The sequence below is a fragment of the Haliotis rubra genome, unplaced genomic scaffold (assembly GCF_003918875.1).
Source record: "Haliotis rubra isolate DU_JTF1 unplaced genomic scaffold, ASM391887v1 Scf178, whole genome shotgun sequence".
Lineage (NCBI taxonomy): Eukaryota > Metazoa > Mollusca > Gastropoda > Lepetellida > Haliotidae > Haliotis > Haliotis rubra.
Genome location: NW_025765758.1, coordinates 891445 through 905921, shown reverse-complemented (window position 1 = coordinate 905921; position 14477 = coordinate 891445). Strand labels below are relative to the sequence as shown.

General features: G+C 38.7%; 2 protein-coding genes across 2 annotated transcripts in view; one reads left to right on the top strand and one right to left on the bottom strand.

The window, feature by feature from the left end:
* Positions 1–4238, bottom strand: part of LOC124273213 (EH domain-binding protein 1-like) — a 108105-nt gene extending 103867 nt beyond the window's left edge. Inside the window, 1 exon segment of the mRNA XM_046708428.1 lies at positions 4110–4238. The gene's annotated coding sequence lies outside the window, so the exon portion shown is untranslated.
* A 366-nt stretch (positions 4239–4604) lies between these two features.
* LOC124273212 (myoneurin-like) lies at positions 4605–13821 on the top strand. Its single transcript, XM_046708427.1, is given in 10 exon segments — positions 4605–4695; positions 6003–6209; positions 7319–7574; positions 7790–7858; positions 8414–8931; positions 8933–9227; positions 9526–9701; positions 10030–10165; positions 11017–11162; positions 12749–13821. Coding segments are annotated over 9 exon segments (2073 nt in total). The 5' UTR covers positions 4605–4695; positions 6003–6071; the 3' UTR covers positions 13088–13821.
* The last annotated feature ends 656 nt before the right edge of the window (positions 13822–14477 follow it).

Below are 14477 nucleotides of genomic sequence, written 5' to 3'. Positions count from 1 at the left end.
ACGTCTTGTGTACAAATGATCACCGACAAAATAATCTTTAGAATCTTACAGCAGTGACAGAAACTAGTATTTTTACAAAATATTTGCCAGTTCTCAATGTGTATGTTATGTGCTGAATGAAAAATGAAGTGATGTAGAACTTCAAGCATTTACTGTATCGTGCTGACAAACCAATGGTCATTAATAATGGAGAATCTTGGAATCAATATTTTTAAAGAGCACCAACCAGTGGAAATCATTTGGTATTCAGTTGGTGGTAAAAGGCAAATATACTTCTAAAAACAGTCTGCGACACAAAATATAGTGTTTACAAGCCTGTATGTATCTTTAACTTACTACAATACTTTCTGGAGATTTGAAACTTAACTTAACAATTATGGTATTAATATCTTACATTTCCTTTTTCAAGACAGACATTTACTACTATACATGAACAAGTCTGTAGTCTGGTACAGTTTTAATAAACTTACATTTACATTTTAAGTAACATTCATTCAGGCAATATTTCATGACTACTAGCTGATTAAAAGTCTAAAAAAATAACAGAATAGGTAACAACTTCCTCTGAACTGTAAGACCTCAAAATTCAGTTTATTTCAAGAAATTATTTACTATCATGTTGCAGCCTTTCTCTGCGCTACTAGCAACTTTACAAAGCATAAGATGCATGAAGCATAAAATTCTTATTGGTGAAATTATACGTACAATTAGTTATTGCATTCCTCATGCTTATCAATACCCATTAGGTAATCAAACCATATACCCTCCATCTTTTAATACCTCCAAATGACTCACTAATAATCACTTACAACAACTATTGATTGATTGTCAATCATCTATTTATAGCTATATAGTGAAAAGCTGCAAAGTTGCTGATGCGACGTGAAGCAATATTATCTCAACTCAACTTGTATCAATTTAACTGTACAATGCCGTCCGGTAATTCCACGCATCTAAGCACATCAATCGCAACACGGCAACTAAAGTCTCTTATTTTTTGTGGTTTACGTGACTAAACATGCTGGTATGTATCATATAAGTTTTATTAACAACTATAAGATTCTAACGTTGCATTATGCCATACGGCTGACCTTACCGGCGTTCTGACGACATCGCTTGCTGTTCGGTAATTCTACGCAGCAACTGATGCGCCATTCTCTTCCCACAGAGGTTACTCCTGTCATATCTTCCTACGTAACCTCTGTTCTAATACAGCCCTTTCATGGTGTGAGCATTCAAGACTCGTGATTGGAGACAATCAGATTTAGTTGTGCAATCAGCGACGTTGTTTCAAAAGTGATCATTCGCAAGGCCTCGGTAATTTCCGTATGCTTCGAGAAAACTAAACTTCTTCCCCTGCGCGATGCGCAAACGTTTCTTCTAGACAGAACTCAGTCATGTTATGGCGGATCAGTGGCGTCTCCATCGCCCTCGTTGACAACGGACAAGCTAGCCATTAAACGTCTTGTGTGTAACATCAACACAAGTCCCCGGCAGATGGGGGATATTTGTAGCCCCACATTTGCTTGTGTTAGTCAAGTCGAATCTAAGTCGATGTAACACGTGTTCTGATTGGATAGAAAGAAGTAGGGGTGTCACGATACACCAATCTCACGATACGATACGTATCACGATTTTAAGGTCACGATACGATACGTATCGCGATACATAATTTTCGCGCCTTTTCATAGCATTACCTTACCGGCAACGTACGCGCTCGCTGATTGGTCCATCAAAATAGTCTAGCCAATCACAAAAGCTGTTAGTTTCCAACCTATTTTTCAAGTAAAGCTAGCTACATCTATTTATCGGAGCGATCTCGTATAATTTTACTATCAAGACTTTAAATGAGATGGATATAGCATAAAAATTGAATCGATAAAGTTTTAAAATAGGAATCGATACACGCAAGCATGTATCGCGTATCGTAAAGTCAGTAAAAATGTATCGATGCATCGATACATTCGCGTATCGCGACACCCCTAGAAAGAAGGGAAATAATTCGTGTTGCGATCTTTTGCCGCTAGGGGATTTTACGAGAACCGGGAAATATGGCCGTATTAGAACAGAGGTTCGTAGGAAGATATAACAAGTAACCTCTGTGGGAAGAGAATGCTGATGCGCATAACATCCAGCCGAAGTATGGAAGCGTATTTTAGGGCCAGATTATTTTCCAAAATAACTACATCAATGAAAGGAAGAGTGCTTCATATTAAACCCAATTATGAATAATGAAGAAATGTGGTAGCAGACGATTTTACCTTTGATATGGAAGTACGCCATTGCAGCTGCGCAGAATTACCGGACGCGCAGAATTACCGGACTTGCTTGTAATTTAATTGCATTCAGATTACTCACTAACTTCTAAAATGCCAATCAAGCTGTTAAATGTAATCAAATTGGTGTTTTAAGAACCTGTCATTACTTTTAAGTTTTCACAAACATGTAGTGATATAGTACCCTTGTGTCATGTAAGTTCGATCGCTTAAGAACTGTCGCTGAATTTTCAAAGTTATATTCATATAATCTTATTTTCAAAACTCTTACCTCTAAACTTGTTTATTTATGTCAAACATTTCAAAAATCCAGGTATTTTTACTGCTTTTCACAATCGCGGCATGGCCGCCCTCTCACTGTCAACACAAGTGACCCAGAAAGCTACGTCACATAAGTTCGATCATATGATTGGCTGGCTTGTGGCGTAAACAGGATGACTTATATGGACGATCTCTTGTGTCAAATTCAGAGTTAGAGCAGTCCCAAGTAATTTTATGGTATTTATGTCCATGAAACATTCATTTTATGTTTCAATATTTCGAAAAAGAATGAAAAGTCACAACTATTCAGCTTATATATAACTATTATGCAGGGAGTTATTCTTCAGGCTCATCCTGATGGGCAACAAACCTCAGAATGTCGACAAACACCACGAACTGGCTTGCAGAAACGTAAATGTGTTCTGTACTGACATGTAGGGTGGGTACATTGTGCCCAGGGTGTATTTATCAATGAGGCAATAGCTCGAACTTCATCAGGTACAAATTCACGGAAATTCTCAAAAAGCATTACGTTTTCTATAAGAAATGGCCCTTACTTGTTTCCAAAGTTTTAAATTTTGACAAGGATATTACATGTCTGGACATGTCACAATTAGACCAGCAACGTAAACAAACAGAAGACTGGGGTGCTGTCAATTTACAACATGTGAAATTTATACTGTTTACATTTTATTTGAGCTGATAAAGTTACATTATTGATCTAGGGTTAAAAAGTAGTTGTTTGCTGAAAATGAGCTATAACTTACATTTGATAACTTGACACGAAAAATTTTCCGGTCCAAACGAATGAAAGTGGTGTCACTAGAAGATCAAAGCTGCAGATACCGTAAGTTATCGCTACGTATTGCGACAATTACCATTCAAAATGGGCGATCGAAGTTACATGACGATCAAACTTGTGTGACTTGAGGGATATATATTATTCTTGCGGTTCATACACTTGATGAAGATGCAAATATCTGAATCGAAATGTTGTAACACTGTTAATTCACAAAAATGTTGTCATCCATACCAGTGATTTTATTCAGAAATCCCAATGCCTGTCTCTGACATTCATGCCAGTCAGAGTACTATTTCTTGTATTATGCGTTAACATGTTTGTTTTCATTGAAAATTGTATTGAAAGAATGGAAACTAACATGATGACGAACCGCTGAAGTAAATTACGCCATTCACCTGTTCACTTGGAGTAAATTTGAGCTGGATCTGCAAATTCGATAAGTGACAACAGATCACAATTACTCTCAATTCTGCACCATAAATGTCGGTCATAGTCATCTTGTCAGTCCATGCTAAGTTCCCATGTGTTTTCGTGTTTACTTCACGAGCCTCCTTGAATAGTGTAAAAGTACATGATAAGTGGTAAATATTAATTAGCTGGACAATCGTGACATGATACACATGAATGTCTGTTATCATGTGGAGAATGTGGTTGTCACTGACAGTCATATCAGTATCCAACCTGGGCTAAACAGATATTAAGAATAACACTAAAAATACATGCGACAAAGCAAAGAACAAGCACTTCTACAGATATGCAATTTAACCTACCTCAGATAACTCGGCGCATGAAAACCTTACTTGTGCTGTCAAATAATTCGGTAACACCAATGCTCGGGCTCTTGCCCTCTAGGCCCTAATGAGAGCCGCCATTTTGTTATTTTTGTCACGTGATAAATCGAATTAAATGCCAAACATGATATTATATTTATAAAATGCGTACACTATACTTGGCCATATAGATTTGCCACATAATCATAATTATTGGAGAACTGAGAAAAATATCAGAAATATTGATGATTATCGTCTGCTTTTCTTTTGAGGTCAGCAATGTACCTCAGTCTGTTGGGTTCGACGGGGAAGTAAAAAGTAAAACTATCTTATCGTCTGCAAGTAATTCATTTTGAACTTATTCATCTCACATCACATAAATATACTTTTATGATTGAAACGAAAGGGAAAACGATATAAACATTTTAGATTAATGGGATTTTTATTGTAAAATATTGTTCGTGTTTGCCGTACATTTATGACTAGGGTACAGCCCAAATTGTGATAGCAGAAGACGCGAAAATGGCGACGACGAGACTGAAGGAAAAGGCTGCCAAAAGAAGTTTAAGGGACCGTCAAAAGAGCGGTATAACAATTTAAACATTTTAATCGAGTTACCATTAACACGTTTGAGTGAAATTCGCAACGCATTAATGCTGTTGTTTGCGACTTAAGACATATGGAGCAAGGCGTCGGCTGCTACGGGGCCATGTTGTAATTTGTTACTTTGTTGTCATTTGTTTCTCGCATTGGTAACAATGTTTCAAATCTTAATCAAGGACAAGTATTGTGATATTTACACAAAATATAACCGTGTTTACAATAGGAAACAGTCGCTCACAGGCGATGCGTCTATTAAAAGCTACAATGTTCCGAGACGAAGAGCGGCGTGTTGTGACAGACGAATCCAAAATGGCGGATGAAAGAATTACAACTTTTCGGCGCGAAAGATTCAGCTTATTCTCCAATTACTGTGCATAGTTCGTCACAACAGTTGCTCCGGTCCGTTCATTTCTTACATGCCAATACACCTGGATCTGCTGAGAAGCCAACCTTAAACATGCTGTTAAAAGCATTATAAGTCCTCTTCTAGGAACATGGTTGTGTTAGTAGACTTTCAAGTTCTTGGCTGCTCTTCCAGGTATACAATTATTTGATTAACATTAAATTGTTCAGTGTCTTAGTTGTCAGAATTAGAAAACATGAGCGAACTGACACAGACAACATGCTCTCTTCATTTTGCAAAGGCATTTAAATGTTTAAAATAATACTACAGTAGATCTTGAAGCAGGTACTGTCTTAAAAGAAAAAAGCTCACATCATCAGGTATGGCAATATGACAGTGTGCCTCTCCTGGAACTGTCAAAGAAGACCACCTCCACTGTATTCATGAAATGTTAATGAAAAAAATATATCAGATTTTAAAAGATATTAACATGACTGTTGGTTAAAACCTCACATATCTACATTTCCTGAATAGGCACTTCAAGATTACAATGGACACAGAACCCTATCACAGAGCAATTAACATAACATGGCATTTTAATATTGACTTTCACTGAAGCATACACAAATATTCTAGCATGAATTAAGTTGATAGTTCATTTAATAAACTTTTGTGGACTGCTAACTCAGTGTTAAAAAATTAAGTCAGACAGTCCTAGTATGAGGAAATCATGTGAAAACTGTTTTTATTGTGGTAAATGGTAAAAATATATGGTCGAACAATGATTAGATGCATTATGTTATTGGGAAAAATAGCAAATATTGTTTCTGAACATTTCTCTAATTATAAAATAGAAGCTTTTAATACAAGTAAAAGTTTTTACAATAATGCAGTTATTGTCATATCAGTGGCTGATTTCATCTCTGTTTTGTGCATTTTCTTGTCAGCTGGACCACAGGTATCACAAAGAGAAACTCGACGATCATCCAACCGATTAACAACATCAACCACTGACAATGGTGATGCTGAGACAAGTGACAGTGAAGCCAGAAGAACAGACCTCGTACATGTCACTGGATGTTTTGGCACAGGTGGCATCTGCCACTTTGGAAAAAGAACCCAAGTTTAATGAGAAATCACTCACACCTAAAAAGGTAAAAATCATTTGGTAATCCTTTCATTATCATATTTATGACAATGATTTCTTTTATTTTAATAAACAAGTTCATTAGAAGGCAATAGCTTTGTTTTCACATAGTGGTTTTTCAAATGAATTTATTCAGAGATGAATTGTGATACAAGTCTTGATTTAAGCATTTAGAACGTGCAACCTGAAACTGCAAACCTCATAGTGCTATGAACTTGTACCAGACTTTGGCTGGGAAACAGAATGATGCGGAACTGACTTGGAGCAGTGACTCTGATGACTACACAGCCAGTGATTGAATGTTTCTGCTTTTGTCATGACATTTTTTAAGTAAGATAATGATCCTATCAGATCCAGAATAATTTTGTTATAAAATTATGATGTTCTACTTCTAAATCATCATTACCCAAACTACCCTTGAAGATGTGGGTTAGAATTGGTCTTCAGCAGCCCATGCTGGTCATAAGAGGTGACTAACAGGATCGGGTGGTCAGGCTCGCTGACTTGGTTGACACACGTTTTTGTATCCCATTTGCATAGATTGATGCTCATGCTGTTGATCACTGGATTGTCTGGTTCAGACTCGATTATTTACAGACTGCCGCCACATAGCTGGAAAATTACTGCATTAGACATCAAACAAACAAACAAACAATCAAAATCATTACCCAAACTTAAGTATTATATATATTTTGCAAGCAGGTTTCTTTTTGTTAAATCCAGCCCTGTGATAAAAGACCTTGTTGCAGGTTGTGCTCCTTTCTGACCACAATGGGGCGGTGGGGTAGCCTAGTGGTTAAAGCGTTGGCTCGTCACGCCGAAGACCCGGGTTCGAATCCCCACATGGGCACAATGTGTGAAGCCCATTTCTGGTGTCCCCCGCCATGATGTTGCTGGAATATTGCTAAAAGCGGCGTAAAACCAAACTCAGTCAGTCAGTCTGACCACAATGCGTGACTGATAGTACACTGTTCAAGGATGATGAAACTTGATGATTTTCAGCGCGACTCTGTTTTGTTAGAGTGCATACTAATTCCCATATTTAGTTGACATAATCTTCTGTTGCGGGGAGTACATTGTTTAACAGTCCAGTTTATTTTCACATTTTTTCAACAGCTGACCAAGCGTAGCATACAGTCTTTGGACGTTCTGAACCTTGATCAGATACAAGCACTTTCCGACAAGGCCTTGCTCAGCCTGTTCAGCGATATGACGTCAAACGAGATGACTCGTAACTACACATACACTTGCTATCTCATGCCAGACAAGTGCAAGGAGAAGTTCACTAGCTTCGGCAATGAGACACGTGCACGTATGAAGATGAGGACACACTTGCTGAGTCACATTGAACAGCTGATTGACGATGCAAATGGTATGAATTTGAGTGAGCAGTTATCTTCTGTGAACCTTGTCCCAATACCTTTTCTTTAGAGACAATGCTAAAATGTTGTAAAGTGCCTTTAATCCTGGACTTAAAAGGTTTCAGTAAGACTGGTAATGATGTCATATTATCACTGGAAGATAGACGAATGGTTTCTCGTTTGTGTTGTGTTATGGTGTATACTTACAAATCCCTTCTTTTTTCAGATCCTGATCTAACAGAGTTGTTTGTTTTCTCTGCTGTACCTGTTACAGTCCGAAAAAAGAAGTTAGCAGGTGGGAATGACACTTCTCATTGATCCAAAGTTAATCATTTAGAATCTTAAATGTTTGTCAGTTAAAAGTATGACAAACATGAATGTTAAGATGACACAGGTACAAGATATAGGAAGTTAAACTGAGAACAATCTGTCAAGAATATCTGTCCCTTTGCTTTATAATAAGACCATTAGGCCCAGAGTTTCAGTTTGAAGCACCACTAAAATGACTTGAACTGTTGTGAGTGGATGAGCTTTTAGCAATATTACAGCACTATCACAGTGGGAGACACCAGATATGGGCTTCACACATTGTACCCATGTGGGGAATTGAACCCGGGTCATCAGCATGATGAGTGAACCCTTTAACCACTTGGCTACCCCACTGCCCCAGAACTGTTGTGAATACACATGACTTTTAGGAAGAGGTCAAATGCATAAACAAAGTAGTGTGACTTTCAGTTATGTTGAAGATTCGGCAGCTGAGTTATTGACAGAATGTGTAATGTCAAATATAACATGTTACACTAGAATGATTGTTGCACTGACTTTGATACCATGGTTCTTTTTGTAGAAGCTGCCAAAAAAAGGAAAACTCCCAGTCAGAACACCACATCATCAAGTCCTGGGAAGGCTAAAAAATGCACCAGTCCGATTGCCAAGTTCACTGCACTTAAGCCAAGTAGAAAGACAGTGTCAGACCCAAAAGGAAAGCCAACTAATAGCCCTGCATCGAAGGCCAAGTCACATTCCAAAACTGACAATTTCAACAGAAACTCAGAAGAGGAGGAAGTGAAAGAGAATTCATTGAAACGTAAGAAAACCAATAGAGCCATCTCTCCAAACAAAAAAGACATGGCAAGACGGTATGCCCACAAAAAGTCAACATTGCAAACTGTTGGTGCTGACAGTGGCAATCAAAAAGACACTAAAAGTGGTGCTACAAAAGTGAAGAAGGACAAATTGAAAGGCAAACATGGAAACAGTGGAGAGAAGGGAGAAGGATCTGATAATGAAAGTGATGATAACTTACATGAAGAGACTGAACGGCGTATTGAAGAAAACGAACAGTTTATTATTGATTTGCTGAGCCCGGACTCAGCCTCATCATGACCACTGTTACACCACCATATTTGGTAAGAAACGTGGCATTGAAACTATGCACTTTGATCTGGAGTCCTCAGGAGAGGAGGAGAATGGAGTGATAGATGTATGTGACAATGCGTCTGAGGACAGTGAAAAGAGGAAGTCTACCAAACCTATCATGTTGCTTCAGCTTCCTGCAGTCGCTGAGCTCCCAATGGTGAGCATGGAAGAGGTGGTGAACGAGTCTGAAGCCAGCAACACTGATGATGAAGACGAGGATGGCGAAGGACACAATGGTGAAAGTAAGTGTATTGCTTGTATTAAGAGAGCGAGTAGGTTCTGAGTTCTGTAATGGTCTGCCAACTACACTCAGCATGTTCAGTACAAATCTAAGATTGATACATAAGGCCAAACCCATGACAATGCTAAGGGATGCATCCATTAAAGTATGCTGCAAGTAAATCCAGACCAAGCATAATAATTATTGGAAGTAATTGTTTGAATTGCTTCCTCTATGTGTTAATTTATTTATAAATAATGATGTGATGTTAGGTACAGTGTTTTACTAAACTGATTGAGATGAATGTCTTGGTTGACTAGAGCCATACCCACCAATGCCAAAGTCAAACCTGGCAAAGAAGGGGCGTCTGATTGTGCCAGAGGAGAATGCCCTGTACAGTGACCATGAGGACGATATCATCAGTCCAAGGAAGCGGAGGAAAATTGCTGCCGTGGAGAAAGGGGAGCAGGCAGAGATAACACCTGAATGGGAACGGGTAAGTTTACAAACATGTCAACCTTTGCATTAATTCTTTTAATTTAAAAACATTGGGGCAATTCTAAATTAAATTGTAATATTTGCTATGTTAATGGTTTGAAGAGAAATTGCTTTGGAAAAAGTATGCAGAGTGCATAATTTACTATATCAGACACCACATATGAGAATGAATCATATGGACTTAGATCAGAGAATCTCTTCTGCTTATGCAGGAGGATACTTCTGTACAATATCTGATATCATGTTGGAAAATGTGAACATGCAGCTGTATTACAAAGATATTACTTTATATTTGTTGTAAGAATTCTATTATTTGTCTGTTTCAGAGAATGGCTTTGAAATGTATTCGTGAGCTAAAGAACAGGAGGAAGGATGATAAAGTGCCCTTAATCTGTAAGATCTGCAAGGACAAGACATTTACTGCCAGTGCTACCCTTATGTATCACTACCGAAGCCATGCAGGTACCACTCACTTTGATATTCATTCAAACAACTACTAAATGTCCTTTGACCTTGGTGAGAAGTCAGGGGAAGTTGAACTACCCCTCTGAAGTAGTGACTGATGTGGTGTTTGCAAAGATGACAACCTGTCTCTATGTGGTGGAAACGTATCAGTGGGTGCTGACTTTGTTGGGAATGACATGGAATAGGTGTTTTGTAACTTGGAAGTAACCATTACCTCATCTTTTATCATTTATGCCAAGCTGTGACTTTTGCTGCTATCTCAGTGAGTCTAGGAAAATTCTTTGCAGTCTTGTAAGTTCATCTATAAGCATGCATGATACAGTCCAAGTGTTGTTACTGAACTACACATAATGTACACTAAAATGCACCGGTACATGCAGGCCTGTATATGACAATAGCTGTGGCACATGTTATAATATGATTAATAACTGGTATGGTTAGCCTGTTCCACAAAAGAAGGCATGGGTAGCCCAGTTGCTTATGGAGCTGCCATTTGCTGTACAGAGTTGTGCCCCTTGGGCATGCCAAGAACATATGACAATGGGTTCAAATTTCGGTTGGACCCAATTATGTTCTCTTAGGTTTGTCAGAACCATACTGGTGCTCATGGGTTTAACTAAAATGATAAATGACTGAGACCTGCATTTATGTGCTTTCTTTGTCACTTGAACCAGACATGCTGTGATATAACTGGATTACTGTTCAAAGCATTGTTTAATCCAATTCACTCACTCAACAGCCAAATTTCACATGTTTTGACATCAGAAATAGACAGTAGGGATACTGCTTCTTTCTCAGAAAACTGATGTATTTGATGTATTACTACATTTCTGTTCTGTCTGTTCCAGGAATCAAACCGTTTGTGTGCCTTATCTGCAACACAACTTTCACCCGCCAACACAGCCTTAACTACCACATGCTCATCCACAACAACCAGAGTCGCTTCACTTGTAAGGACTGTGGACGCAAATTCAGACACCCCAGTCATTTCAAGGTCAGTAAATGTTATTCCATTATAGTTATTCCATTATAGTTGGTTCTACTCCCCAGTTTTTCCTAGTACCCAAGAGAACTCCAAGGAGAAATACAGACTCATTTTACAACATGAGCTTCTTCGACTATGATTACATCTACCGCCTTCTGACGAATGAGTTGGCTATGGACTACATGGGCAGTATGAATCTACAAGATGCTTATCTGCACATCCCAATACATCGAATCAGGAATACCTTCCGGTTTAAGCTAGAGCGGGTTACATTACCAGTGGAAAAGTACTCCCCATTGAGGAATAGCATCAGCCCCCGAGAGGATAGCAGAAACCGATTATTACCTATCTACATACCGTCCAAGGGCCTTCGTCATCAGGCCTACCAAAGAAAACTTTCCCACTGTGCAGAAAAACGCAGAAAAGCCCACATTAATCGTGGAAATAGCAACATAAACATAATACCTCGCTACTGAAACAGTAAAATGGCAACTTTAAATCGCATTAACACTGCATCATAAAAGCGAGGAGCCCGAATTAATCCAAGAACTTCGATTTTATGATGCGCATTATGGAAGAGGGACGCCCTCGACCGCATGTTGACATTTTCGAGCTTGGACAAAAGTTACATTCCTTTTTAAGTATTTCTGTTGTGTTATTTGGCATTTATGATTTATCATCATGATATTTGTGTGCACACTTGTTTACTTTACTTTCCATTCAGATGAAACGCATTGACAGTGTCTATTTCGACATGTTTAATACTTTTCCTAATGCTTGGATCTCAAGAGGTGATTCACGGTTGCTTTCGAAATTGGAAAGAAGGATCGACTAGCATCCGGGGCGTAAGCCCTTCATGGTAACGCCATTTGCGCAGTAGAGGTCAAAGTTAGCTGATATAAAAATGTTGCAGTTTCATAGTTTTTCGTTGCCTTTTACTGTTTCAGTAGCGAGGTAATGTGTTTATGTTGCTATTTCCACGATTAATGTGGGCTTTTCTGCGTTTTCTGCACAGTGGGAAAGTTTTCTTTGGTAGACCTGGATTTGTGAGGTCAATAAAATTTCACAACCAACAGAAGAACAACAGTCTGTACATATGCATCAGTCAGTGCAGTTATCGACTGGCACAGGAAATATCTAGACACCTTCAGAGGCATATATTTGGCTCCAAGTCTGCAGCCAATGTCAGTAGAATGTCAAAAATTATTATTTCCCTGTTCTTGTTGTGAAAGTTATAACTGATAACATGACAGTGTAGGGGTGACTTGTATTTCACTGCAATAAATAGAGTAAAGGAGGTTGCAGTTTCATTATCTGATGCATAATCAAATTAACAATATCCCAAATTTGAAGAATCTAACAATTAGTTTCCCCTTTACCTGCCAAAGGCACTCTTGTTTTATAGCCTGTGATGAATCCCTATGGTGTAAAACCATCACATTATCTGGTTTGAAGAAAATATATAAACATCTTGAGACTCTTTTATGAGTGCTTCATGTTTGTTGCTACTTATCCCTGCTGGACTGGGATTGATTGTCCTTTCTGTTTTCAATAAGAGCAGTGTAACGCAACCGATGTGCCTCTTGCATTTCTAGGAACATTTGCGGAGACACACAGGTGAAACACCCTTTGAATGCATGGACTGTCCTCTTAAGTTCAAAACACGCAACACGTACAAGCGTCACTTGAAAACTCGACACGGAAAGCTACTCACAGCCACAGGTATACGTATGCTTAGCAAAGAGGAATTTCTCAAGGTACGGACCAAGCCTTACAAGAAGTTGTCTGGAGACGATGATCAAGATGACAGCAACTCAAAGCAGGAAGGGTCAGAGTCTGGCTCTCTCTCCCCTTGTGAAGACTCCACAGACTTTGCTGATGTTGGAGATGAAGCATCCCTGTATGTTCCACTCGGCATCGTTGTTAACTCCTAGTTTTCAGGGAGGGTGGATGGGTTGATGACAGTGACAAGGAACAATGTGGTGCATTCATTTATACATATATACTGTGACAGTTAACAAACAAAATCAAAGACTGCCAGGATTTGCTCTGCCATCTGTTAGCCTTTCTGGAAAAGGTTTGTACTTTCCACACTGAAATACACATGAAGAAGCATGAGACAAATATTTGAGATTGGCCCTTCTCCAAATATACCCTTCTATTTATTTGGGAACCAAGCAAGTACTCAGTCTACAGTAACTTCTTGTAATTTACTTATAAATGTTAGGCTTTTGCATATCAGTTGAAGGTAAGTCATTGAAATTTTAGCACAAAAGCAAAGGGACTATGTTCATGGATGATGAAACATGAGTTTTCAATAGGTGGTAGTATTAAGTCTTGCTTGTCAATCCATGGATCTGTTCTTCGCAGTTGCATAATCTTGTTTTTCTCACATCGCTTTATCCCCAACTATAGCAGCTGTATGGTATGAATATCCAAGTATATGCTTTATGAGGAGATTAACAATAGCTGGTGGATTTGTGATTGTGACTGAACAGCTCATCCATCCAAGACTGTGTGTATACCAAGACTGTTATTATATCCAGTGCTAATTCTGGTTATTTAACCAACAGAGAGAACATGACTGTTATGTGTATGTTGATAATGATGTCATTTTTCATTGGAGCAGTCTTCTCAATTTAGGGCAGTTGAATGTTATGTTCTGTGAGAAATGAGCATGAGCTACCTGTTGACCTCAAAGAGGTGAAATGCATGCCACAACACATATCATGGTGTTGTGTTATGCAGTAGCATCAGTATTCTGGCAAACCTGATACTGTTGATGGATCCACAAGGTGGATCGTTGTGGCTCTAAGAGTGAGATCTGAAGTAGATCTGAAATAAGGAGACCAAGGACAAACAAGAACAAATCCAGCTTTGTGACCCAAACTGTCAGGGTCTGACAATGGCAGCTTAGGTTATGATACATATTGCAATATAAAAGTCTCATCAGAACTGAGGGTTTTCAGGTACTGTGCTACACATACCATGCCTTTATTTAGATGATCTTGATTCATTTTGTAAGAAAGAAACACATACCTGTAAGAGAACCAACTGCTTGCTGTAGGGGTCTGTTCCACCTTCATACTATTACTATTATAAATCTGTCTTTAATTATGGGGGGGCGGTGGGGTAGCATAATGGTTAAAGCGTTTGCTCGTCACGCCGAAGACCCGGGTTCGAATCCCCACATGGGCACAATGTGTGAAGCCCATTTGTGGTGTCCCCTGCCGTGATGTTGCTGGAATATTGCTAAAAGCGGCGTAAAACCAAACTCAGTCAGTCAGTCAGTTTAATTATGGGATCTATTATTGTCATGGCCCT